The 22,561-nt window shown below is 36.7% G+C and overlaps 2 protein-coding genes across 5 annotated transcripts; both read right to left on the reverse strand.

Annotated features, from left to right (window-relative positions):
- Nucleotides 1-1,305: 1,305 nt before the first annotated feature.
- On the reverse strand, nt 1,306-6,639 carry LOC122029530 (FT-interacting protein 3-like). 3 transcript variants are annotated; one of them, XM_042588555.1, is made up of 4 exons: nt 6,546-6,639; nt 6,376-6,460; nt 1,642-4,693; nt 1,306-1,546 (listed from the first exon to the last, which is right to left on the reverse strand). In XM_042588555.1, exon 3 carries the CDS (start codon nt 4,658-4,660, stop codon nt 1,646-1,648), a length of 3,015 nt encoding a protein of 1,004 aa, XP_042444489.1. In that variant the 5' UTR covers nt 4,661-4,693; nt 6,376-6,460; nt 6,546-6,639; the 3' UTR covers nt 1,306-1,546; nt 1,642-1,645. The 3 variants fall into 3 exon arrangements, with proteins under 3 accessions (XP_042444489.1, XP_042444488.1, XP_042444487.1); XM_042588554.1 differs by having other exon boundaries at nt 1,306-1,549; XM_042588553.1 differs by having other exon boundaries at nt 1,306-4,693.
- A 4,160-nt stretch (nt 6,640-10,799) lies between these two features.
- LOC122029889 (pre-mRNA cleavage factor Im 25 kDa subunit 2-like) lies at nt 10,800-16,401 on the reverse strand. Of its 2 annotated transcripts, XM_042589029.1 has the most exons (7): nt 16,101-16,399; nt 14,779-14,824; nt 14,521-14,614; nt 14,325-14,398; nt 11,566-11,652; nt 11,377-11,487; nt 10,800-11,089 (listed from the first exon to the last, which is right to left on the reverse strand). In XM_042589029.1, the coding sequence occupies exons 1-7, from the start codon at nt 16,217-16,219 to the stop codon at nt 11,018-11,020; spliced, it is 603 nt and encodes a 200-aa protein (XP_042444963.1). In that variant the 5' UTR covers nt 16,220-16,399; the 3' UTR covers nt 10,800-11,017. The 2 variants fall into 2 exon arrangements, with proteins under 2 accessions (XP_042444963.1, XP_042444962.1); XM_042589028.1 differs by having other exon boundaries at nt 11,377-11,652; nt 16,101-16,401.
- Nucleotides 16,402-22,561: the final 6,160 nt, after the last annotated feature.

Consider the following 22,561-nt stretch of genomic DNA (forward strand, 5'->3'; position numbering starts at 1 on the left):
AAGGAACCCTAAAGCCGGGGTGCTTCTTTCAGTAATCATAAGTAGCATTCATGGGACCCAAGAAATTGAAAGGAAAGCTAATGCCTTATGTTTTATAATCTAAGTTGAATCTAGGGTGGCATGGTAAAAAAAGAAGAAGAAGAAGACGACGAAGAAGACATGATTTCGTTTGATCCATAATTTACTAATTTAAATTTGATATATCGTGTGAAAAATGGATTACTCTAACCCTAAAGCGACCGAATAGTTCAAGGCAACATAATTGAATACTCAAATGAATTGGACAATGTAAAGGCATGAGCTTCAAGCATGCATATTAGGCCATGTGTATTTGTGGATTATCTTAATTAACTAAACCTAGCGGATATTAAGCGATTCAATTGGGTTAAACATATCGATCCGAGTGAGTTAAGCATCTTAGTAAACATATCATTTTAACTTTGTTCCTACACTTGGTTCATGTATAGAATCAGAGTATGCTTGTGGGGCTTTTAACTTTTTTTTACAAATATTTGTTCACCTTCATAAGAGATTCCTTATTAACATGAAAAACAAAATAATAAATGAATGAAACTCCATTGCCTTTTGTTTAAAGACAAGCGATCATTATTTATATTTGGAAGGTAGACGACTTGTCAACAATGATTTCCATTTTTTCCTCTTCTTATGGATAGAAGAAAGTTCATCAACCTAATCACATACCACACACACCATGAGTGGTAATGAACACAAAATGTATAATCAAGTCGTCTCTATTCGAATTGAACCTACAAGGAGTTGGCGAATCTTTATCAAGACGGGGCGGCAATGAATTGAGTTGGACCAATGTTAGATGAGTAAGGAGCCGTAAAGCAACGTTAACATTGTCTCTTTTGCTCGTTGGAGGCACTCGTGGGACCGAAGAGATACGAAAGCAATGTTTCATGCACAACATGATCTAGGGTAGGGTGGCTTCCATGGAGAAACAGCTAGCAGTACATTATTGATACTATCCCACTTCAAATTTCATTAACTATATATCCACCATTTCAGTTCCATTCATAGAATATGATGATGAATCAAGTAACTTTGTCGAGTGCAAAAGGTGGGCTGAATAAGCTTCTATTCAAGTAGAACATCTCGAACATAACTATATCATCATTTCAAGTAGAACACTTCGAGTTAGATTGTTACCTTTGCAGCTCTATGCTTGCCTTCAAATTTTTGCACTTACAATATTTTTTTTTATGCACTACAACTAAGTCTTATAATCTAAGTTGTCATAGTTCAATGTGTTAAAAAAAATACTAGATGCTCACAGATGGATGCGGAGCATATCAACCCTCATGAACTATAAGTACATTACAATACAATGCTCAACTTTAGTTGCATAACAAACAAAGATAAGGTCTACATTATTATCACCTGAATAACAAAGTTAAGTACATTACAACTGCATTAAAACCCGATGCCAAGATGGCTTGGTAGTCTCAAGACTCATCATCTTGTGCAGATGATTCCCGATCGAGATGGTAGTAGAGAAGTTTCGATGGTTGGTGGCGATCACCTACTATTAAAGACTTGAACATAAGAAAAAGGGGAAGTGCATAAAAGATGCATAACAGATGAAATCATCACACTTAGAATTTAACTTGCAACTACCTAGTTAGAGCATACTGTCTGTCCTTGCTGGTAACCTCCTGAAGAAATTTATTGGTGCAGACGGCAACCTGTGTCGGAACCTTGGGTGCCTCATCACATAGAAGCCAGCTAAGGCAGCCAACACCTGCAATGGGGTCACATACAACACAAGCGCGGCCATCAAGCAGAAAACCACAAATATCGCAGTGGCCCGGGGATCTCTCCAACTAAGCAATGACTGGATCCTCTCCCCTTGAGTTGCTAAATCTCCAACCACAGTTTGTATCCTTCCAGCAATACTCCTTAGCCGTTCATACCTCATTCGAACAAATTCAGCGCTCCTGCTGGTAGGGAAGGTATCAAACTCCTCATCAAGCTCATCTGGGTTCACAGCTTCTGCATGTGAAATTTTTGTGTTCATGTGTGGAGGATAACGAGGACGATAGCGGTAGTTCCAAATGCCAATCAGGAACATATACAGACAAACTGTAGGAAGAATCAGTTCTGGGAAGCAGACTAGCATTAAAAACAGAATGTGCACCAAGACAGTGGTGATGGGATTCCTCCATGCACAAACATCACGGAACCACTTGTTCACTGCAATAACACCTGAGAAAACTGACATAAGCCTGAAGAAATTAGCTTTGCTTCGACGCATACTCCATAGATGGGAGTGGACATCAGACATGTACTCAACAACTTCCTTTCTGAGGGGAGGCTCCATTCTGCTAAGTCGTGCAGCCACTATTTGAACAGCTTGGTGCCGCAGCATATCTTGTTGCATCATAGGTAGAGGCCGTATGTAATGCATCTTAGGCAGCAAAGGTTTTGAGTATATGCACATCATGTTAATCAATGAAGTAGATGAGAACCGTATAGCAAGGTGGAGTTCACCCATCTTCTTGACGCCAGAAGGGTGTAAAACTAGAAGAGGGTATGCATGCGTATACACACGGCCTGTTTCAAGGGTTGAAAGACGTATGCGAACTTTGCCAATGTTAGCATCTTTGTTGCCATTAGGACCCTTCTCTCCTAGTTGGCAATTGTCAAAGACACCAACTGTAAGAACTGTATCTGGATCAAACACTTCCCATGTGTACTGCTCATTGTATCTCGGAGATGGGCTGTTTATGATGGTGCGAGATCGCACCCATTTCTGGCCATACTTGGCTACACAATAGGTATCCGATGTCCCCTTTCCTTCTCGTGTCTTCATAGGATGAATCCCTTCTGCTTTAAGTATCCCGAGCTCAAGCAACCCAATTGGTGGCTTCCAAAGTTGCTTTGCTGTTGGTCTAAGGTCACTACTATAATTGGTGGACTCATCAAGCACATGATATCCTCCATCCAGACACACACGGAGGTGAATCCGGCTCGAAAATTTATCCTTCTTGATCTGATCAACATCTACTGTGACTGGCCTTTCAAGATTGAACCACCGACCATGGACAATGCGGTCATCAGCTCGTTTCTCTATTATTCCTAAAGGAATAACAACACGACCAATCACCTCATCTTTATTTGGTGCCACACAGTCTTGTACAGAAAGTATGAGGTGATCCTCAAAAGGTTCAGCAACCACAAACATGTGGTCTTCATTCCAGAAAGCATTAAATGTTCGTGCCTGAACTGTTCTCGTTCTCAATACCTGATTTCCAAGTTGTGCCTTAACATAAACATCAGGAAAGCGGGTCTTATCAGCAATTATAACATCTTGTGCCTCGACAATGTTGACCCGAACATACCACAGCCTAGGTGCATGATATACTTTCGACCTGAAGTGAGAGCCAACAGCAGAGGTGCCAGCAGGTGCAACTGCATCAGAGTGCCATGCATCAGGAAATGATTCATCAGCCTGGGTTCCTATCCAAACTGCAAGCATGAGTTCACCCTTTGTTTTCTCCCCTTTCTTGTCCTCGAGCCTGTACCACTCCGGAGCCAATGGGCTATCTGGTGGTACACGTATAGGAACATCATTTAAATCAAGGCGTACCAACCCAACAAAGTCATCTTTGAGCAGATCTTTGTCTTTGACCACGACTTCAAGAATTGATGCCTGCATCCTCTCTCTAGCAAATGCAAAGACTTCATTCCATTCTGGCTTCTGATTCTTCTCAAAATGTTTTGTGATTCCCTTGTAATTACCTACTCTCACTTCAACATAAGGATCAAGGCTTCCAGTAATATCCATGGTCGGTAAGTCTCGTGCCTTCACAACACGAACAAAAAGATAGTGCATTTGTTCTACAAGATCATATGTACTAGAAGGTTTCTCCGCACGAATAACACGGCCTCCAACAATCTGACCCCCACCTAGGAAAGGGTTAGTTTCTTTCAGCGCAAAAGCAACTGGTTGTTGAGAGGATGATCCTGAGCACATCCTAACAATTCTGGGAGGTGGAGGCTCAGGTCTCATAGGATCCGACACATACCTAACTGGTTCACTGATTGGAGCAGATGAGTGGTGCTCATGGACCTCTTTCGAGATACTATGGAAGGTATGCCTTGATTCATGTTTATTTTCTGGAGGTAGGTTTGTTTGTGTAATCAGAACTTGAGAAGGAACTTCATGAGCTAAGCTTGGAGAAACATTACTTGTATAAAGATCTGTAGCTGGGAGGGAATTAGAAGCTTTTATAGAGGGGTCATTAGTGACGAATACTTTAAGTCCAAGTTCTCCTTTAACATGTGAAAATATACCACGTTTTTCCAATGGAAAGTGGAGTACAACAGCATCAACTAGGGGGACAAAAGAGGTTCCAGCAATGCGAACCTTGCCAAGGAATGATCTGGAATGAGTGGCTTTGTTCATGTTGTACACAAAAGCTTCAAGAGCAAGCTCAGGGAGAAAGGCAGGATCTGCAATGTTGAAGTAGAAGCACTCATTCCATACAGGATTAAGATCTTTTTCCTTAATTGTTGTGCGAAACTTTTGGCCATCAAAATGAAGCTCCACGCATGGATTGGAAGAACCCTGTCCATCCTTAGGCATAAGGTCATGGGCACTTGCAACTTCCACGCCCAATTTATAATTGCTCATCTTTATGAAAGCTTGCTGTTCTTTATGAGAGATCTACATATAATTGAAAAACTCAATTTGATTCAAGTAATTAATTTTGGAAACTATGTAGTGTAACCAGTTATTATCCTCTGAACAAACCTAAGAAAAAGAAACTGAAAATCCATCATATGAAGGTACAAGTTGTGAACAATAACAAGAAATTAGAAAGGTCATCCTGGATCAGTCTAACAGGAAATTAAGACAACAAGTAGACTTGATGAAAAATAAGTCATCTCAGTGGAACTGCAAGTTCTAACAAATAATAAAGGTTAAAAGTGCTATTTAGTTTAACAAAATAGAGTGAGGATTATGTCTCTGATGAATACATTGTCAAGCCATTGTAGAAATCAAAGAGACACTCTTACAGTTTATTGAGGATAAAAAAAAGCATGGTTTATCATAACATGTAATCATATGAAACTTAAAAATATATATATAGCATGCAGAAGATTGTGAAATATTTTCCAGCATAATTATTTAGTAGACAATAGTGAATCCGCAGAGCTTAAGAGTTAAAATAATAATGCTAGCCTGAAGCTTATTTGAGAAATAGCAACTTGTATATAGTTATATGAAATCTAGTTTCAAAACGGTATGCAAAATAAGTAAAATCAAGGTTTATAGAAAGTCATAGACATCCTACTAAAAGAATTGTAGTCTCTGGATCAAAAGACAGTAGACGCATTGAAAAAAGATTATTAAAACCGCAATAACGTTGATAAAAAAATTGTCTTCCGACCATTAACTCTTTAGATCCAATGTAAGGCAGTCATTAGTAAAATAACATGAATATCATAAACAAGAGAGAAGAACAGTGTGAATTTTAATTCTTTGTCTAATGAATCTAAAGCTTATGCATTTATGGAAGGACAAAGGAGATATATTTAACATCCTCAGTGCAACCAAGATGCAAAAGAAAGCTCTAAAATAACACATATCAGAGATAAGTTAAATTTGCTTTAATAGTTTGTCGCTATCACTACATATCTACCCTTTCTTACCATTGTGCTTTCTTTCAAAAATGACTAGTGATATGCTTTGCAAGTTGGCATAGTTTGTTACAATCACTACATATCTATTCTTGTTCACCAATGTGCTGTTCTTTCAAAGATGACAGTTGAGTTCAATAAGAGCTCAGCGGTGAAATAGGCGGAGACACTTAGTGTTTATATTACCAACCAAACTCTTCAACATTCTTTGGTGAAGAAATTCAAAAGAAATACAGATTTTGTGTGGGTTAAATGAGCTAAAAAAGTGATAAAGAAATAAGAGCATCTGTCCAATTTTGTAACTGAGGAAGGGCCAAGGTGCGCACTTTTCTCCCAGTAATCAATAGATTTATTATCTAAAGAGAAAACCCCAATAATAACATGGGTGACAGAAATGTGAGCACTTGCACACGAGCATTATCCGCTCAATCGACAGAATACACCATTCCTCCCTCACACAGGAGCCTCGACTTCCATTTCATTCACTAACCAACACACCTCTCTCCAGATCTGCACACAAAACAAACCAAAACCATTTTGCGCCCATTTCTCATCCAGCCTTTGATCGAAAGTCGAAACCACAATCAACAAAGCCAAATCAAAATCTCATTTTTCCTCAAGCAAATCACTTCAATAGCGTAATGGAACCTAAAAGAGCGACTCAACACAATGAATCCGACGCAAACCTCGGAAAAAATAACTCACCTTCCGAGCTGAACCCTTCAATCACGCCGATCACGCCTTCAGAGGTCGGCCTGACCGAGATCTGGAGGACCTACAACAGCAAGCCCTAGCCAAGAGGGGAATGAAAGAGGAAAGAGTTAGCAATGTAGGACGAAACTTCCGGGCATTCCCGTGGGAAAGAGAAGAGCTACCGTGCTCTTTCGTCTTCTTCCTCCTCCTGTTCTAATCTCCTCGAAGTGCTAGAAGCAGGAGCTGTTAGGCTGTAAGTCAAGTCGAAGTCTAGTTGCTGTTCAAGCTTGTTTTTAAATTTTTGAAATGATTATTCCAGTCTGTTTTTTTATAAGTTTAAATTTGATTTAAATTTTTAAAAATTTTATTCTAAATATTATCAAGCTTTCCATTTAAACTTATTTAATTATTTAAAATTTTTATATTTTAAATTTATCTAATTACTTAGTAATTTGATAATATAAATTTATTTCTTTATTTTAAAATTTTATTTATTAATTAATATGTTGATAAAAAATTTATTAATAAATATTATTTATAAATATTATTTATTAACATAAATATTATTCATGAATATTATTCATAAATATTGTTCATCGATATTAATGAGTATATATATACATATATATTAAGAGCATCCATAATGCTCTAGTGTTATAACACCCACCACATCACTAAAAAGTATGGGGTCCACTGTCACATACTCGTTATAACAACATTCTTCTTTCACCCATATTCTTTTTAACGTTAATACTCATTATTCATGGGTCCCACCGTCCACTCACTCATTTTAACATTATACCATATTAAATAAATATGTTTTAAAATATTTAAATTATTATTATTTTTTAATAATGATTTTACGTTTAAAAATAAAATTTTATTATTTTTCAAAAATAAAATTAATTTTTTAAATATATTTATTAAATAAAATTTTAAAATTTTAAAATGCCTTTTTCTAATTTTAAAATTTTTAATTTTTTTTTTAAAAAATAAAAAATATATATCAGCTTGAACGCGTTTAGATCACTGAACGCGTTCAAGCGTTTAATCTTAACGCGGCGTTGCAGAACGCGTGTTGCAGAACGTCGCGTTAAAGCTACCATAACGTTATAACGTCGCTTTAACGCCACGATAGCTTTAACGCGGCGTTGCAGAACGCCGCGTTAAGATTAAACTCTTGAACGCGTGCAGTGATCTGTACGCGTTCAAGCTGCATGGGGGTGGGCCTGGGCCCACCCCCATGCTATATATTTTTTTTTTATTTTTTTAAAAAAAATTATAAATTTTAAAATTAGAAAAAGGCATTATAAAATTTTAAAATTTTATTTAATAAATATATTTAAAAAATTAATTTTATTTTTGAAAAATAATAAAATTTTATTTTTAAACGTAAAATCATTATTAAAAAAATAATAATAATTTAAATATTTTAAAACATATTTATTTAATATGGTATAATGTTAAAATGAGTGAGTGGACGGTAGGGCTCATGAATAATGAGTATTAACCTTAAAAGGGATGTGGATGAAAGAAAGATGTTGTTATAATGAGTATGTGGTAATGAACCCCATACTTTTTGATGATGTGATGGATGTTATAACACTAAGTATTGTGATGCTCTAATGAGTTACTTAATATTATTCATATAATAAATAAATAAATTTTAGTTGAATATTATATTTACTCACGAAAGGTTGATTTATTTATGTCCTGATTAAACGGTATGCCAATTTGATTTTTATTAAATAAAAATAAATAAATAAATAAAATTTTAACACTAGCCGTTTGGTGGCAACAAGTGAAAAACTCTTGCGTCCACTCAATTTAAGTTGGCCAAGAAAAACCAGAGGTTTGGTTATTGTGGGTCCCGCATAAGTCAGGGATGTGAGTAACAAGAAACAGGGGGCGTACGTTTCTAAGTAGATGATTAACTAAACCCGGTCGTACTGTGGGTAGATGATTAAAGTAAATGCGGCCTACCGCACAGTGACACGGACGGTGGAATTAAATGGCGTGATGTATATAAATAGCGTCGTAGTTGTTGATTATTTGATAGAGTAATCAAGTCGATCTGCCTAAAATAAATTGAATGGTACAAATGATTCTCTAAGTTTGTTTTTTTTCCAGTTCAGTCGAGTTGAGTTTAATGGTACAAATGGCGTGAGTTGCGTTGAGTTTAATTTGATTTAAATTTAACTAGTTCATTAGATATTATTAAATTCTAAATTTAAGATTATTTAAATTTTTTAATTGATTATTGAATTTTATAATACAAATTTATTGATTTTTTTTGAAAATTTTATATATTTAACATATTCATAAGAGTTTTGATTTTATCCGGAAGCTAAGTAAATAGGTAGAAACTAAATAAAAATTTCGAGCTGGGAGGTGTAGACTTACGCACATCATAAATAGGGCTAATGAAAATGTTAGAGTGAGAATCGGGGAGGAAGTTTCTGGCACAGGTACTCCGATGCTTAAATTAAAACGGTAATCGAGTGAAAATGGAGAAGAAAATAAATAGTAGAGAAGTTATGTGGATGTGTGTGCGTGCGCATACTTAGCCAACGGAGAGGACTCCTTTTTATACTACTTCTCATAACCTTCGTAATAATGAGACATCTGAGAATGTCAGGTGTCAGAATATGTCACATAGTGGAGATATACCATCTTCTCCTAGGCAGAGGAAGGTTCCATTATGTGCATATGTCAGAGCAGAGAATATTCCCTGATGAGTAGTTGTTATTCTTTGACAAGTGGTTGCGATTTTCTAACAAGGCTATCTCTTAGAGAGAGTCAGACCGATTATAGGACCAGTTGGATTTATGTTGGGAGTTATGCCCATGAGGAGTAGGAACTGAGCTTCGGAGATTCGACTGGATATAGGGCTAGTCGAGTTTATGTTGGGAGTCATGCCTATAAGAAATTGAGAACTGAACCCTGGGGATCTGATTGGCTATAGGGTCGGTCAGATTTATGTTGGAAGTCATGTCCATGAGGAGTGGGGAGTTGAGCCATGAAAATCCAACCGGCTCTAGGGTCATCCGGATTTATAGGGGAAGTCATGTCCATGAGGAGTGGGGAGCTGAATCTCGGAGATTCGACCGACTCTAACACCGGTCGGATTTATGTTGAGAGTCATGTCCACAAGAAGTGAGGAGTTGTGCCCCGGAGATCTAACCGACTCTAGTGTCGGCCGGGTTTATGTTGAGAGTCATGCCCATGAGGAGTGAGGAGCTGAGCTCCGGAGATCTGACCAGGTTTAGGGCAGGTCGAGTTTATGTTGGGAGTCATATCCATGAGGAATGAGGAGCTGAGCCCCGTAGGTTCGACCGGTTCTAGAGTCGATCGGGCTATGTTGGGAGTCATGTCAATAAGAAGTGGAGAACTAAGCCTCGTAGGTCCGACGAGAACTAGAGCCGATCAAATTTATTATGCTGAGAATCTTACCCATAAGAGATAAGGAGCTAAGCTCCATTGAAAATAATCCGTTCGAATACATACATCTTAATTTTGATTAGCACATTATCTTGACTATATATCTACTCACATAACAGTGTATCAACATTTAAAAATTTTGTTCATAAGTAGATATTTATATATTTCGTTTATTTAATTTAATAAGTTATTTAAGTCTATTCATTTAATTAATTTTATACGAATATAAATGACATCTTACCAAATTTATAAACACTAAATTTATTCACACACATGCATTTATCGTCCTTTGTTTAAGCCCAATTAGTCCACGAGTGTAGCTTTGCTTTATTTATTTTTAACATGTGTTTTATATTCTTTTAAGTTTTTATTTATTTTTAGGAGGTGCTTTAGATTTTTGAAAGATAACTTAATCTATTAAATACAGGAATAGTAAGTTGTCTCATAAATTTTTAAATTTAGGTACAAATGACTTAAAATGGTATGGACAAGCACCCTTCTTCTTTGTTAGAGGAGGTTAGATTTGTTAAACATATTTTATTTTATAATAAATATATATTTTTCTCTGTTTTAATGATATTAATATACCTACTAAAGCAATTAGATTAATATTAAGTTACTTGCAGCCTTGTCACAATCTTTTCCCATTCTCTATACGCACTTTCTAACTCAAATTTATCCTATAAATAAATCAAAAGAAAAGACTGTCCATTTATTATTAAAAATAAATATATAATTGTCCAATCAGCACACAGACCATATCAACATCTCTCCCTCTGAAAATTATTTTGCACCGACTCACACAACGCACTGCAATATTACTACTGTCCTGAGTCCTCCAGCACGCTAGGACAAAACACCCTCATAATTTATCCCCTTCGAGGACCATCTTGAAGGGACTGTTAAGTGATTGTTCACCTTATGCTGCAATTGCTACTCATCATCAGCGTTCTCCCCATTCATATCCTTCCAAACGTGCCAAAAAGCAAAGGAAATGGTCGAGATAAAAGTAAATGGTTTCCAGCATCAAATTGAAGTGATCTCGGATACTTCCAACAGGACCTACTAGGAAAATTTTGACTGAGAAATGAAGAATAGGTAAAAAAAAAAACATTCCTTCAAGCATACGATTAAAATCTCAAATTATTATCCATCACAAACGATCAAATTAAATCGCCGTAGGTGATCTCCTGCTTGGCTTAATCCGCCAGTTTCATGATGTGACCATGTTGAACTGGAACCTTGACAACTGTTGAGGAATTGTAGAAATGACAGGTCCGTATCTCTGCATCAAAATAATGATTATTGTTTCAGATATGTATCTCATAGTTTTCCCGTTGGAAAACACGACTAATATATAGAAAATTTGTTATGGCTAATAGAATAGGTTCTAAATTGATAAACTTATCTAAAGTTGTGCAAAGAGATTAGGATGAGCTTCAAAAAGGTTATTATGGATAAGTGGTGTTTCTAATGAGCATGTCAGACATCTAGTGTTATTGTACTCGAGCTAATCTTCATAGAATGGTGATAAAAAACTATACTTATATCGAGATATGAAGATGATATTACCTGAACATTGTCATATAGTTCAAATAATGGAACGGCAAGCAATTTCAAGTTTTTAGGAACAGCAAAATACTCTCTTTCTGAGAGGTGGACAATGAAAAGCTTCTTGCATTCCTGGAAATAGAAGTTGTTTGTTTTAGTATGATATGACAATTGACAGATTTGGCCCCTGATGTGATGAATGCAACTTACCTTTGGCTTTGTAATGTGAGGAGGGCAGTATGGATACATTACCGTCTCAAAGTTTGGCCTCCACCAAGTAGCAACACACTCCCCGATCTGTAAGTTGATAAACAGATAAGTAACATAAAAAAAGTAACGCGTGATAAAGCTTATTGATTAAATTGACCACTGCATAAAAATGAGTTCAAAACAACTTTTGACAGAAATCTTGAGTATGGTTCTTTAAACATTATGTGCGTATATAAATTCTATCAAAAGATTAGAGTAAAGAAGGCTAATGGAGGGAAAAATAATGAAAACTCAGCTTTGAATATGGAACCACATCAGTTGATCATCAATAGAGAAGGGCATTGACTCACTTCTAGTCTTCAAATTCCTCATTTGGAATGGGCAAAGCAAAGCAGTCATCGGATCAAGCAAGTCAATCAGACCAAGACATCTGCATCTCATTACTTCAGAGAAAAAAATAGCATCTCCGCCTTTAATGAATAGAAGACTTACTATGTGATGTCCTCTTTTATGAAACATGATTCATAGTTTCATGCTCCTTAACAACTTAAATGCCCCAACCCCATCCTTAGACTCTTAATCGAGCACTAATTATTTTAAGTGACAATTTTTTTTATCATCCCAACATAACTTCCAATTTTTGCAGGGATTCCCAGGCCATCACCCTACAGGAAACGTTCAGTACTTACCTGAAGGTTTTCCCTAGAACAAGAAGTTCTTTACCTTCTAAGAGAATCCATATTATGAATATTATAAATAAGAATCAGATAAGAATGTTCATTTTTAGGAGGATACTAATGCAGCCACCTGTTTTGAGGATCTAGTTGGAAAATCACCTGGGACATTAGTAATTGTCTGCCTTTTCATAGAAGCGAAAGCAAGTTGAGTTGAAACAAGCTGAGCTTGAGTGTGTTCAACCTTGTTCAACTATTCTATTGAGCTTGTTTAAGCTTGTCTATTATATTTTTTATCGAGCTCAGCTGGCAATGTTATCCTTATAATTAACGTAAAATCGAAAAAATAAAACTTACAGCATGCACTTATTTTTAACATATTGTCAAAATTTTGTAACTGTAAAAATCTATATTACTTTATTTTTTATGTTTTTAATAAATAAATAACAATATATTACGTGACTGTACTTTATTACGTGACTTGGGGCTTAAAGTGCAATGCGAAGCGCACACTTTACAAATTATGAATTAATAATATTTATAGTTTTATAATTTTAAACATTAAATTATGAGAAAACAGAATATAAAGAATTAATAATATTTATTAAAAAATTTATGTTAAATATAAAATTAGAATTAATAAAATTTATTAAAAAATAATTTTAAATATTTTATTGGGTTATTTAATTAGGATTTATAAAAGTCATTATCCCTATTTAAGTGAGAAATTGTTTGGATTAATTAATTAATTATAAATCCATAAAAAAACAAAGCCATAGGCTGCAGTCATCGCGATGCGTCAAGATGCCTGCGGCAGTCGACAATGACAAGGGCATCACAACACATCCAATGTCGCCGGACAAGTCCCGTGACGCATCCAGCGACGCACCCGACGCGTCAAGATGCCCGCGGCAGTCGGCGATGCCGAGGGCATCCTGACGCATCCAGTGCCGCCAGACAGGTCCCGCGACGCATCCGGCGTTGTCGACGCTAGAGAAGCTAGAAAATGCAAAAAAAAAAAAAAAACAAAAAGAAAATGTGAAAATGTGAAAATATAAATCTTACCGATCAAGAGGCGTTGAGATTCAAATGCAGACGGTTCGAGAGGCACGAGGAGCAGACGATCAGGCGGTGAACACGAATCGTAGTATTGATTAGGGTATTAAAGAAAAAAAATAAAAAAGTTAACTTAGTTGCGCCTCGCGCAAAAGCGCATGCTTGCGCTTTTGCGCAACGAACGCTTCCGAGACCTTGTGCGCTTCCGAGGTCTCGGAAGCGCAAGGCTGGCGCCTTGTTACACTTTGCGCTTAAGCACGCGCTTCATGCGCTTTTGACAACTATGGTTTGGTTTGACCATTTATTTAGATTGCCTAGCATCTCACATGGCAATGTGAAAAAGGGAGCTCGGTGCACAAAGCTCCCATCAATGCATGTCTCGAGGAAGTGTCTATTGTACGCAGTCTTATCTTGCTTTGCAAGAGAATATTTTCGAGGCTCAAACTCATGACCTCTAGGTCACACGACAACAATTTTACCATTGTGCAAAGCTCCCCTTCACATGACAATGTGAAACATGTAGCCATAAATTATCAAAATGTAATTCCCACAAAACTATATGATAATCTTACCCTCCACCACTAGGATTTTGAATTATATTTTGAAAATTGAAATACAATTTATCAATTATATTATATATTGAAAGTTATATTAATTTATTATAATATACTGATAACAATATTTATAGACCATATAATATTATTAACTATGTTATATTTGGCAAATTTAAAAACTAAAGAAATTATGTTAGTTAAGTTAATATCCCTAAAGAGCAAATATTGCAAAGCTAAAAACTGTTTGACATCATATTCATATTAATGCATTCATTAAACCTATGTTAATCTACTTTCTCTTTCAACAAATTCCCAAAAATGTAATTCCTCGTGACAATAATTTAGGAAATCATAATGAGAGCAATTGTACATTATTTTCTCTTGGAATGAGATTCATTCCAGCAATAAAATAAGCTTATGCAATGCAAAAAAAGAAAATCAAACGAATGCAAATCAAATAAATTAAGTCAAACACCTGCCAATTTGGCTGAAAGGAAGCTGAACTTGGCGCAAGTTTGCTGAACAGTTTTCGTTTCAAGCCTTCAATTTCTGAGAACAGACACAAGAACTTTGAATCACGTATGAGGAGACTTTGGACGTGCAATCAATAACATATAGCTCAGGGATAATAGGACATTAAGCATGACTACATCTAAAATGGCATGGCCTACCATTTTCTCCAGGTTTCAAACGTCCACCAGGGAGTTTACAGAAAGTATTTCCTATTTGCAGTAGCAGTATATGTGGGTGGTTGTGCTCCTGAACCTAAATGAATAAGAAAAAAGACAGTTTAATGAGTGTGCAGAAAAATATACTATAACGAACAAAGGTTGATCAAGTGATGGACTATCATTATGATCAAACGAAAGGGTAAAAACAAGGGGAAATAAAAAGCCAATAAAATAATGGTACTATGTCTAGTTATCTACCAACAAAATCCCTTCAACACTTGTCCTCATGCCTTCTTTCATATAACTGAAACAAACAAAAAGAAGCAATCAAAAATTGTAAATTATAAATATCCAAATCAATAATAAAGTTACAAAAAAATAAGAAAAGAAGATGCACAGACTTTTCCAATAAAATCAACAATCATATTAAAAAATTCACCAACGTTGTCAAGCTGTGTTTATCCTATATGAATATTATTCCTTCATCAAACCAGATGCACAATGATATCAGTATAAATATTCAACTTATCTAAATTATTTTTAATATATTAACCAAAATTTCTTTGCCTCCCTCAACCCCTTTATACACCAATCCATCTAATAGATTCAACTTTTATAACTATAGAATCCATTATTCGTATTGGAACATATCAATACCATCATAGACTATTTTCTTTTATTTTATCATCTACTCAAACTATACCTAAATGCTCTTAGAGTGTTATATCTACCTAACTTATACTCCTTTTTACCGAAATTCAAATTCCTTCTCTAGCACAATTTAGGCACAAACACACCCCTTGCAAAACCATAGTAACTCTATCCCTTATTGTGACAGCATCTGCCTCCACTATCGCTACCCAACCTACCTATGAACCTGATCTCTCCTCCAACATCCATAAGATCCGACCTCCAATCATCTCTTCTATGCAGTACAATATCACCAATGAAGAAACAATTTATCATTAAAAGAAATGCAAGGTCTTTCCCACAAAGAGACAATTGTCTTACATAAGAGGACAGAGATCAAGAACATAATTGCTTTTGGATTCTGTAAATTCCCACAGAGAGTGAATTAGGAGGGCAGAAGGTGACCACTTTCCTTTAATAACCTACCGTAGCATAACTAGTGGACAATCAAATCATGCCTAAGATCACATTAAATTTGGTGAAATTAAGCAACAAAAGATCCGCAGGAATAACTCAACATCGAGCTCTGACCAAAAGTCCTTTAACTCAGCCTAAGTGCATCGCACGATCTGATGATCTAATCACAACTAGTTGCTTTTCTCATGCCATAGTTTCTCTTCCCATTTTGTTCAATAAGCCAGATAGAGACAAGTATATATGCTACCAATATCTATCAAAGAATTGCAAGATATGAAAAAGAAATAAATAAATAGAAATAAAAACATATATAAGCACATGAATAATTACCAATTTCGCATCTCGAAACCAGACTGAAGTAGAAAGATAAGACTTTTAACATATCAAATTAGGGTTTAAGTGACGGGGAGAGGGAAGAAAGCGAATCAGAATCCCCGTAGCGATCGCGCAAACGGAGAAAGAAACGGACGTACTTGAGCTTCATGCGTGCGAGACGATCAGCGACGGACGTGTCCTTCTCCATCTTGGGCTCCTTCGCCCCGAAGGTGTAGTTGGTAAGAGGGTAAGTGTTTACCACCGGCGACGATACCATCTCTCTCGTCCTCACCTCTGGCTCCTCCTCGACTTTGCTGCTCTCCACCACACCGCTCCCTTCCGCCGGAGACCACAGCGAGAGAGCGACTCGTCGCCGTTGATGGGTAGAATTGGACGCGCCCTATTCTCTTCGCTGCAGCTGGTTTAGGTCGGACTCGGGTGCGTATACGGCGGGTAATTGAAGAAGATGTAATAAAAGAGAGAAAGTGTAAAAAAATAAAAAATCTTAATTTATAGAAGATTATACTATTTATAGACATATCGAATTATAATTTTTTAAATTTGTTTCTCGAATTTTTAAACAATAAAATCGAATCAAACTGTCAAAATAAAATTTAAGAGTTAAGTTAAAAATTTACCGATTGAAAAATAAGCATAATTATTAGGGTACGTTTGGTTCAAGTCATCATGTATAATCTTGATTATGTGATTACCAGGTAATCACATAACCAAGATTATAGGGAATAAAACATAACCAAATATTGTTTGGTTCAACTTAGGTAATGCAATAAAAACTTGTTTGTTTGAAGGTTTTAATAAATACCCTATTTTAATATTTTACCGTATTACCCTCAGTTACAAAACCAACTATACATAATAATAATATTATTATTATTATTATTTATTTTTTAATATTTTTTTACTTTTCTTTTTCCTTGTATATTTTTTTACTTTTTATGTGTTTTTTTTATTTTTTTAATGTTTTTATATTTTTTATATTATTTATATTTTTATTTATTTATTTTTTTACATTTTTTAAATTTTAATTTTTATTTATTTATTTTATTTATAATTTTTTTAAAATTTTTATAATTTTTATAATTTTTTAAAAAATTTTAAATTTTTATAATTTTTTTTAAAATTTTTAAATTTTTTAAAAAATTTTAACATTTTAAAAAATTTTATTTTTTATTTTAAAATTTTTTATTTTTAAAATTTTTATTTTTTATTTTTAAAATTTTTATTTTTTTATTTTTTTAAATTATTTATTTTTTTAAAAAATAAATTTTTAAATTTTTTAAAACATTTTTTTATTTTTTTACATTTTTAAATATTTTTTTTACATTTTTTCTCTTTTTTCATGTTTTTTCTTATCGGAGGATATTTTTGGTAAAAAAAATTCGTTAATCCCGGAATCAACAAAAACCTTAAGGGGCGTTTGGTATGCGCGTTTTCCATTTTCATTTTCCGGAAAACGCGCGTTTTCTGAAAAACGGTGTTTGGTTTGCGTTTTCCGCGTGCATTTTCTAAAAATTTGGCTATCGTTTTCTAGAAAAACAGAGAATGACAAAAAGTCATTTTCTGTTTTCTAGAAAACGCGCGTTTTCCAGAAAATGAAAATGAAAACGGTGTAAACCAAACGCACCCTTAGTTTTCTGAGGTTTTCCGATTCCGGGCTGCATGACCCTTTTGTTGACGTGTCGGGCATGAAACATTACTTGGGAATCATCGAATACCTAAACCAAATAAGGTTTTTGTTGATAACCTTGGATGGATAACTAAGGTTATCAAGAATAATCCCGAACTAAATACACCCTTAAAATTATGTTGGTTCAAATGAGGATTAATTTGGAGTTCAATTTTTAAATAAGATAAATTGATTTAGTCATTTTATAACTTAAAAATTTAGCAACACCAATTTGGCCATAAGTCAAACACCTGAATTATTAAAACAAAAAGGCCTAGCAACACCATATTTAATCTTTCAAATTGTAATTTTTATTTAGTATTAATCATTAAGTTCGTAGCAATTGGAGATGCATATTCATTATACAAATGGCATCAAGGTGATTTGCTCGTCCCCAACGTCTCCATCAACCTGTCTCTAGACTAATACGGAGGAGGAAAATCACGGGTGGCTACTAGCCATTAGTGCAAATGACCAAGACATGGGGGAGGTTATGAGTTTCGACCCCAAGACCTCATGTGGTAACATCTCATGTCTTAATCATCGTACCGCCCCAAAGAGACACATATTCATTATACAAAGCATTAGGTAAGGAAGAGATAGGTCTGATCATAATTCGAAATCGACCGTTCAATGATTGAAATCATTAATTTGATGATTCTTAGTAAGTCGATCTAAAACTATCAATTCATGATTCGTTACAGTTGAAGATCAAAATTATTTAAAATAAAAATAAAAATTATTCTCCTCTCCCTCAACTATCGAAATCAACCGTCTAATTATCTGAATTATGTTTACTCTTTTCTCTATATTTTCAATCACACTAATATAAATAAACTATTAAAGATTTTTTTTTTCTCTCTCTTACTTTTTCTTTCAACTATTAAAGATAATGATATAGTAAATAAATTCCATTAGTTTTTAAATAATTAACTAACAGATAAAAATATCAATCTATTATAACCTAGTTGATTAGGTTATTAAATAAATAGCTTATAACCTAGTTGGTTAGTGATCATGTTTAAAATCGAGGAAAACGGATAGCCAGCTAGGTGGTGTTGAGGTTGACGGTAAGAAAACTTTGAGCATAAGGAACCTGGTGCTACTCTCGATTTTGCATGTCAAAGAGAAAAACTAGAAGAGGGAAGCGTCAGTAACCGGGTCAAGAAGGAGTCCCTAGCGCAGACATTCCGACATTCATGTCAGATAGAAAGCTGAAGAAAATGATGAAGAACAGTGATGACGAATTATGAACTCTGATAGCGAAGCGTACCTATTCTTGTGGGTGGAGACCTCTTATGTATTGTTGTTTTTCTCTATACGAATATCAATGCATTTCTAAAATAGGACCGACTATTCTGACATTCTAACAACTTTCCCTAAAATAGGTCCACTATTTTTGTGCTTTGCAGGATAGAAGCTTTTGTCATAAGAATTACACAAGGAATATTCCCTTAATTCTCTAATAATAGTTATACAAAACGTCAAAAAAGAATATTAAGCTGTTGCGTTAATAGGCCATTAATACACTCTGAGAGTAAGACGATTGAGTCCCCTTTAACGTCCAATCAGACATCGCTCTTGAATGGGGTTGGGTTGGCTAAGGAATGCTAACTATCTAGAGGACTCGACTTTCTTGAGGACTCTGCCTCTTTGAGGACTCAGTATCCGCTTGGACAAGGGGTCTGGCCGAGCCGAGAGGACTCAGCTCGAGATTCTATTGAACTAGGAGGACTCGGGATCTGAGCGGACAAGAGGTTCGATTGGCTTACTATTCGGTCAAGGTGTACCCCGAGTGTTGACTGTTGATACAGTCTGACCTGGCTGTTGTTTTGATGTTGACACGGATTTAAGTTTGTATCAGATGTTAATTAAACTCGGTTTGATTAATGATCAAGGTTGATCAAGTGGAAGGGAAAAGTCCAAGTTGGAAACTTGGCACGCGGAGTCAGAGAGGGCTCGGTAGCTCGTTCTCCGGACTAGGTCGGAGAGGGCTCGGTAGCTCGTTCTCTGGACCGGACGAAGTCGGAGAGGGCTCGGTAGCTCGTTCTCCGGACTAGGTCAGAGAGGGCTCGGTAGCTCGTTCTCTGGACCTGACGAAGTCGGAGAGGGCTCGGTAGCTCGTTCTCCGGACTAGGTCAGAGAGGGACCTAAGTGGACATTTCATGGTACATTGGATCGGTCGGCAGACCGATCCAGTGATACATAAGACAGTGGATCGGTCGGCAGACCGATCCAGTGAAACTAAGTTTCCATGGATCACTCAGTAGCACACTGAGTGTAATCTGATCGGTCTGTAGACCGATCAGGAAACACTCAGTAGCACACTGAGTGCAATCTGATCGGTCTTGGAGACCGATCAGGAGATGATATTGCGAAGAAAAGAAGGCAGGGGATCGGTCTGCCGACCGATCCACCTGCAGTCTGATCGGTCTCCACGACCGATCAGACAAGCTGCGGACCGATCAGGATATGTCCTGATCGGTCCATGGATCGGTCTGGTGACCGATCCACACACACAACAGATTTGTTCACTATTTTTGTGATTTTTCCACTGCATTTGATCTGCCTGATTCATGTGATATAATCCTCTGTGCTGTTAGCTTTTGAGTTTGCAGGATCACAGGTATCATTCCAAGCCTAATTTCAAATTAAGTCCATAAGAGGAATACGACAAATGGCCTTTCTGCTGTGATTCGCGACGCATGGTGCATTTGAAGCATCAACGGTTACTGGTGTGATCTGGCTGCGATCCGCTTGACTCCTGGTAATTGGTTCGAGCTCAAAAGACACCAGTGAAGACTGTGATTTCATTGGTGTGAGTTCAGAGAACCAGGTAAGGAGTAAGAGGGATTGGCTGCAGCGACGATTCTGTGCAGATTGACCACGATCCGTGACAGCAGAGAACAGAGGCTTAAGAAGCAGTAAAAACCGAGAGGAAAGAACAACAAGAAAGCAAGAAAGTGAAAAAAGGATACGTTCTGTTGATCGTTGTGGTGTGCTAAGTTCTTGAGCTCTCGGGTGAGAAACTGCGATCTGTGAGTTCACTGTTTCCACTGATCCTCGCGTGGTTGTAAGCGTTAGTTCATTCTTCTTTGCCACCGAGCTCTGTAAGTCTTGTGCTTTAACATATATATTTCTTGAGACTTTGTGGAGAGGTTACTCCACCGAGAAGAAGGATCTTTAGCCGGAATTTATCCGGGGTGCGATCTACAGAAGATCAAGGGGTCGTCCACCTTACGGACACGCCGAGGAGTAGGGGCAAGTTATCCCCGAACCTCGTAAATCTGTGTGTTAGTGTGCTTGTTTCCTCTTTGTTTTAGTTTCCTAATTCCGCTGTGCTAACAAGTTTCTTTGTAGAAATTTGTGTTTAAGTTTTAAGAGGCTATTCACCCCCCTCTAGCCATCTAAGATCCCAACAAGTGGTATTAGAGCCTGGTGCTCTTCATCTGGACTAACATCCTAAGGAGCAAGAAGATGGCCATGAAGGAAGGATTCAGCACCAACAGACCACCCTTCTTCGATGGAACAGATTTCCAATATTGGAAGAGCCGCATGGAGTATTACCTCAAGACTGATATCTCCATGTGGTTCTCGGTCAAGGAAGGATTCACACCACCGAAGGACGAAGAAGGTAAGGAACTCGATTCATCAAGGTGGTCTACCGAACAAACTCGTAAAGGGCAAGCCGATGCCAAGGCGGTAGTCACCTTACAATGTGGGATTGCCAAGGACCAACTCGTCAAGGTAGGTCCATTCTCGAGTGCAAAAGATTTATGGAACAAACTTATCGAGCTCCAAGAAGGAACTCATGATTCTCGGATAGCCAAGAGAGACCTATTCTTGAATCAACTACAAAATCTCACCATGAAGGAAAACGAAACGGTAAGTGAACTACATGGGAGGTTCAAGGAAATCATCAATGGTCTACATTCCGTGGATGAACGCGTGGAGAATCGCGATCTAGTAAGGTACGCTCTTAAAGCCTTTCCAAGGAATGCCTTGTGGTCATCTATGGTAGATGCCTACAAGGTTTCCAAGGATCTTTCCATTGTTAAATTAGACGAATTCTTTTGTGAAATGGAACTTCATGAACTTGCTAACAAAGGTCAAAGAGAGAAAGGTATTGCCTTAGTTGCAGGACCAAAGAACAAGGATGGAAGAAGAAAGAGGGAAAAGAAGAAGGAGAAAGAGATTTCTTCATCTACATCCTCCTCCGAGTCTGATGATGAAGGTGGATCATCATCAAGCGAGATGGCCAACTTCGTGAGGAGAATTATGAGAAGAAGCCGAAGATACAAAGGAAAAGGTAAACCTAATGATCAAAATATCGATAAGACTAATGTTACATTTTATGAGTGTAGCAAGAAAGGCCACTACCGGAGTGAGTGTCCAAAACTCAAGGAGGAACGGGCCAAAAAGAAGGAGGAAAGAGCCAAGAAGAAGAAAGCTCTCAAGGCCACTTGGGATGAATCTTCCTCAAGCTCATCGGAGGAGGAAGAGAAGAAGGAGAAGAGTACTCGGCAATTGGCACTCATGGCAAGGGAGGAGTCCGAGTCCGAGAGTGATGACTCAAGCACTTCAGCCGCGGCTTCATCATCTTCGGATGATGAAGAGGTAACCTCTTCTCACTTAGAAAAATGCTATAAAACTATTACACATTTGTCTACCTTGCTTAAAAAATCAAAAACAGAAAATAAATCATTAAAAGAAGAAGTAGAAAACTTGAGGGCCCTTAGGGAAGATGAGGTTGATGACCTACATCTAGAGGTCCTTGAGGATGAGAACAAGGCCTTGAAGGGTGAGGTTGAGAAACTCAAGAAAATGTTTGAAAAATTCTCAGCTAGCTCTAAGACCCTAGACATGATTCTAAATGCCCAAAGGGCGGTCTACAACAAGGCTGGATTAGGATACCAACCTAAGGAGTCTAGC

This window comes from Zingiber officinale, chromosome 10B (assembly GCF_018446385.1).
Source record: "Zingiber officinale cultivar Zhangliang chromosome 10B, Zo_v1.1, whole genome shotgun sequence".
In the NCBI taxonomy this organism is placed as follows: domain Eukaryota; kingdom Viridiplantae; phylum Streptophyta; class Magnoliopsida; order Zingiberales; family Zingiberaceae; genus Zingiber; species Zingiber officinale.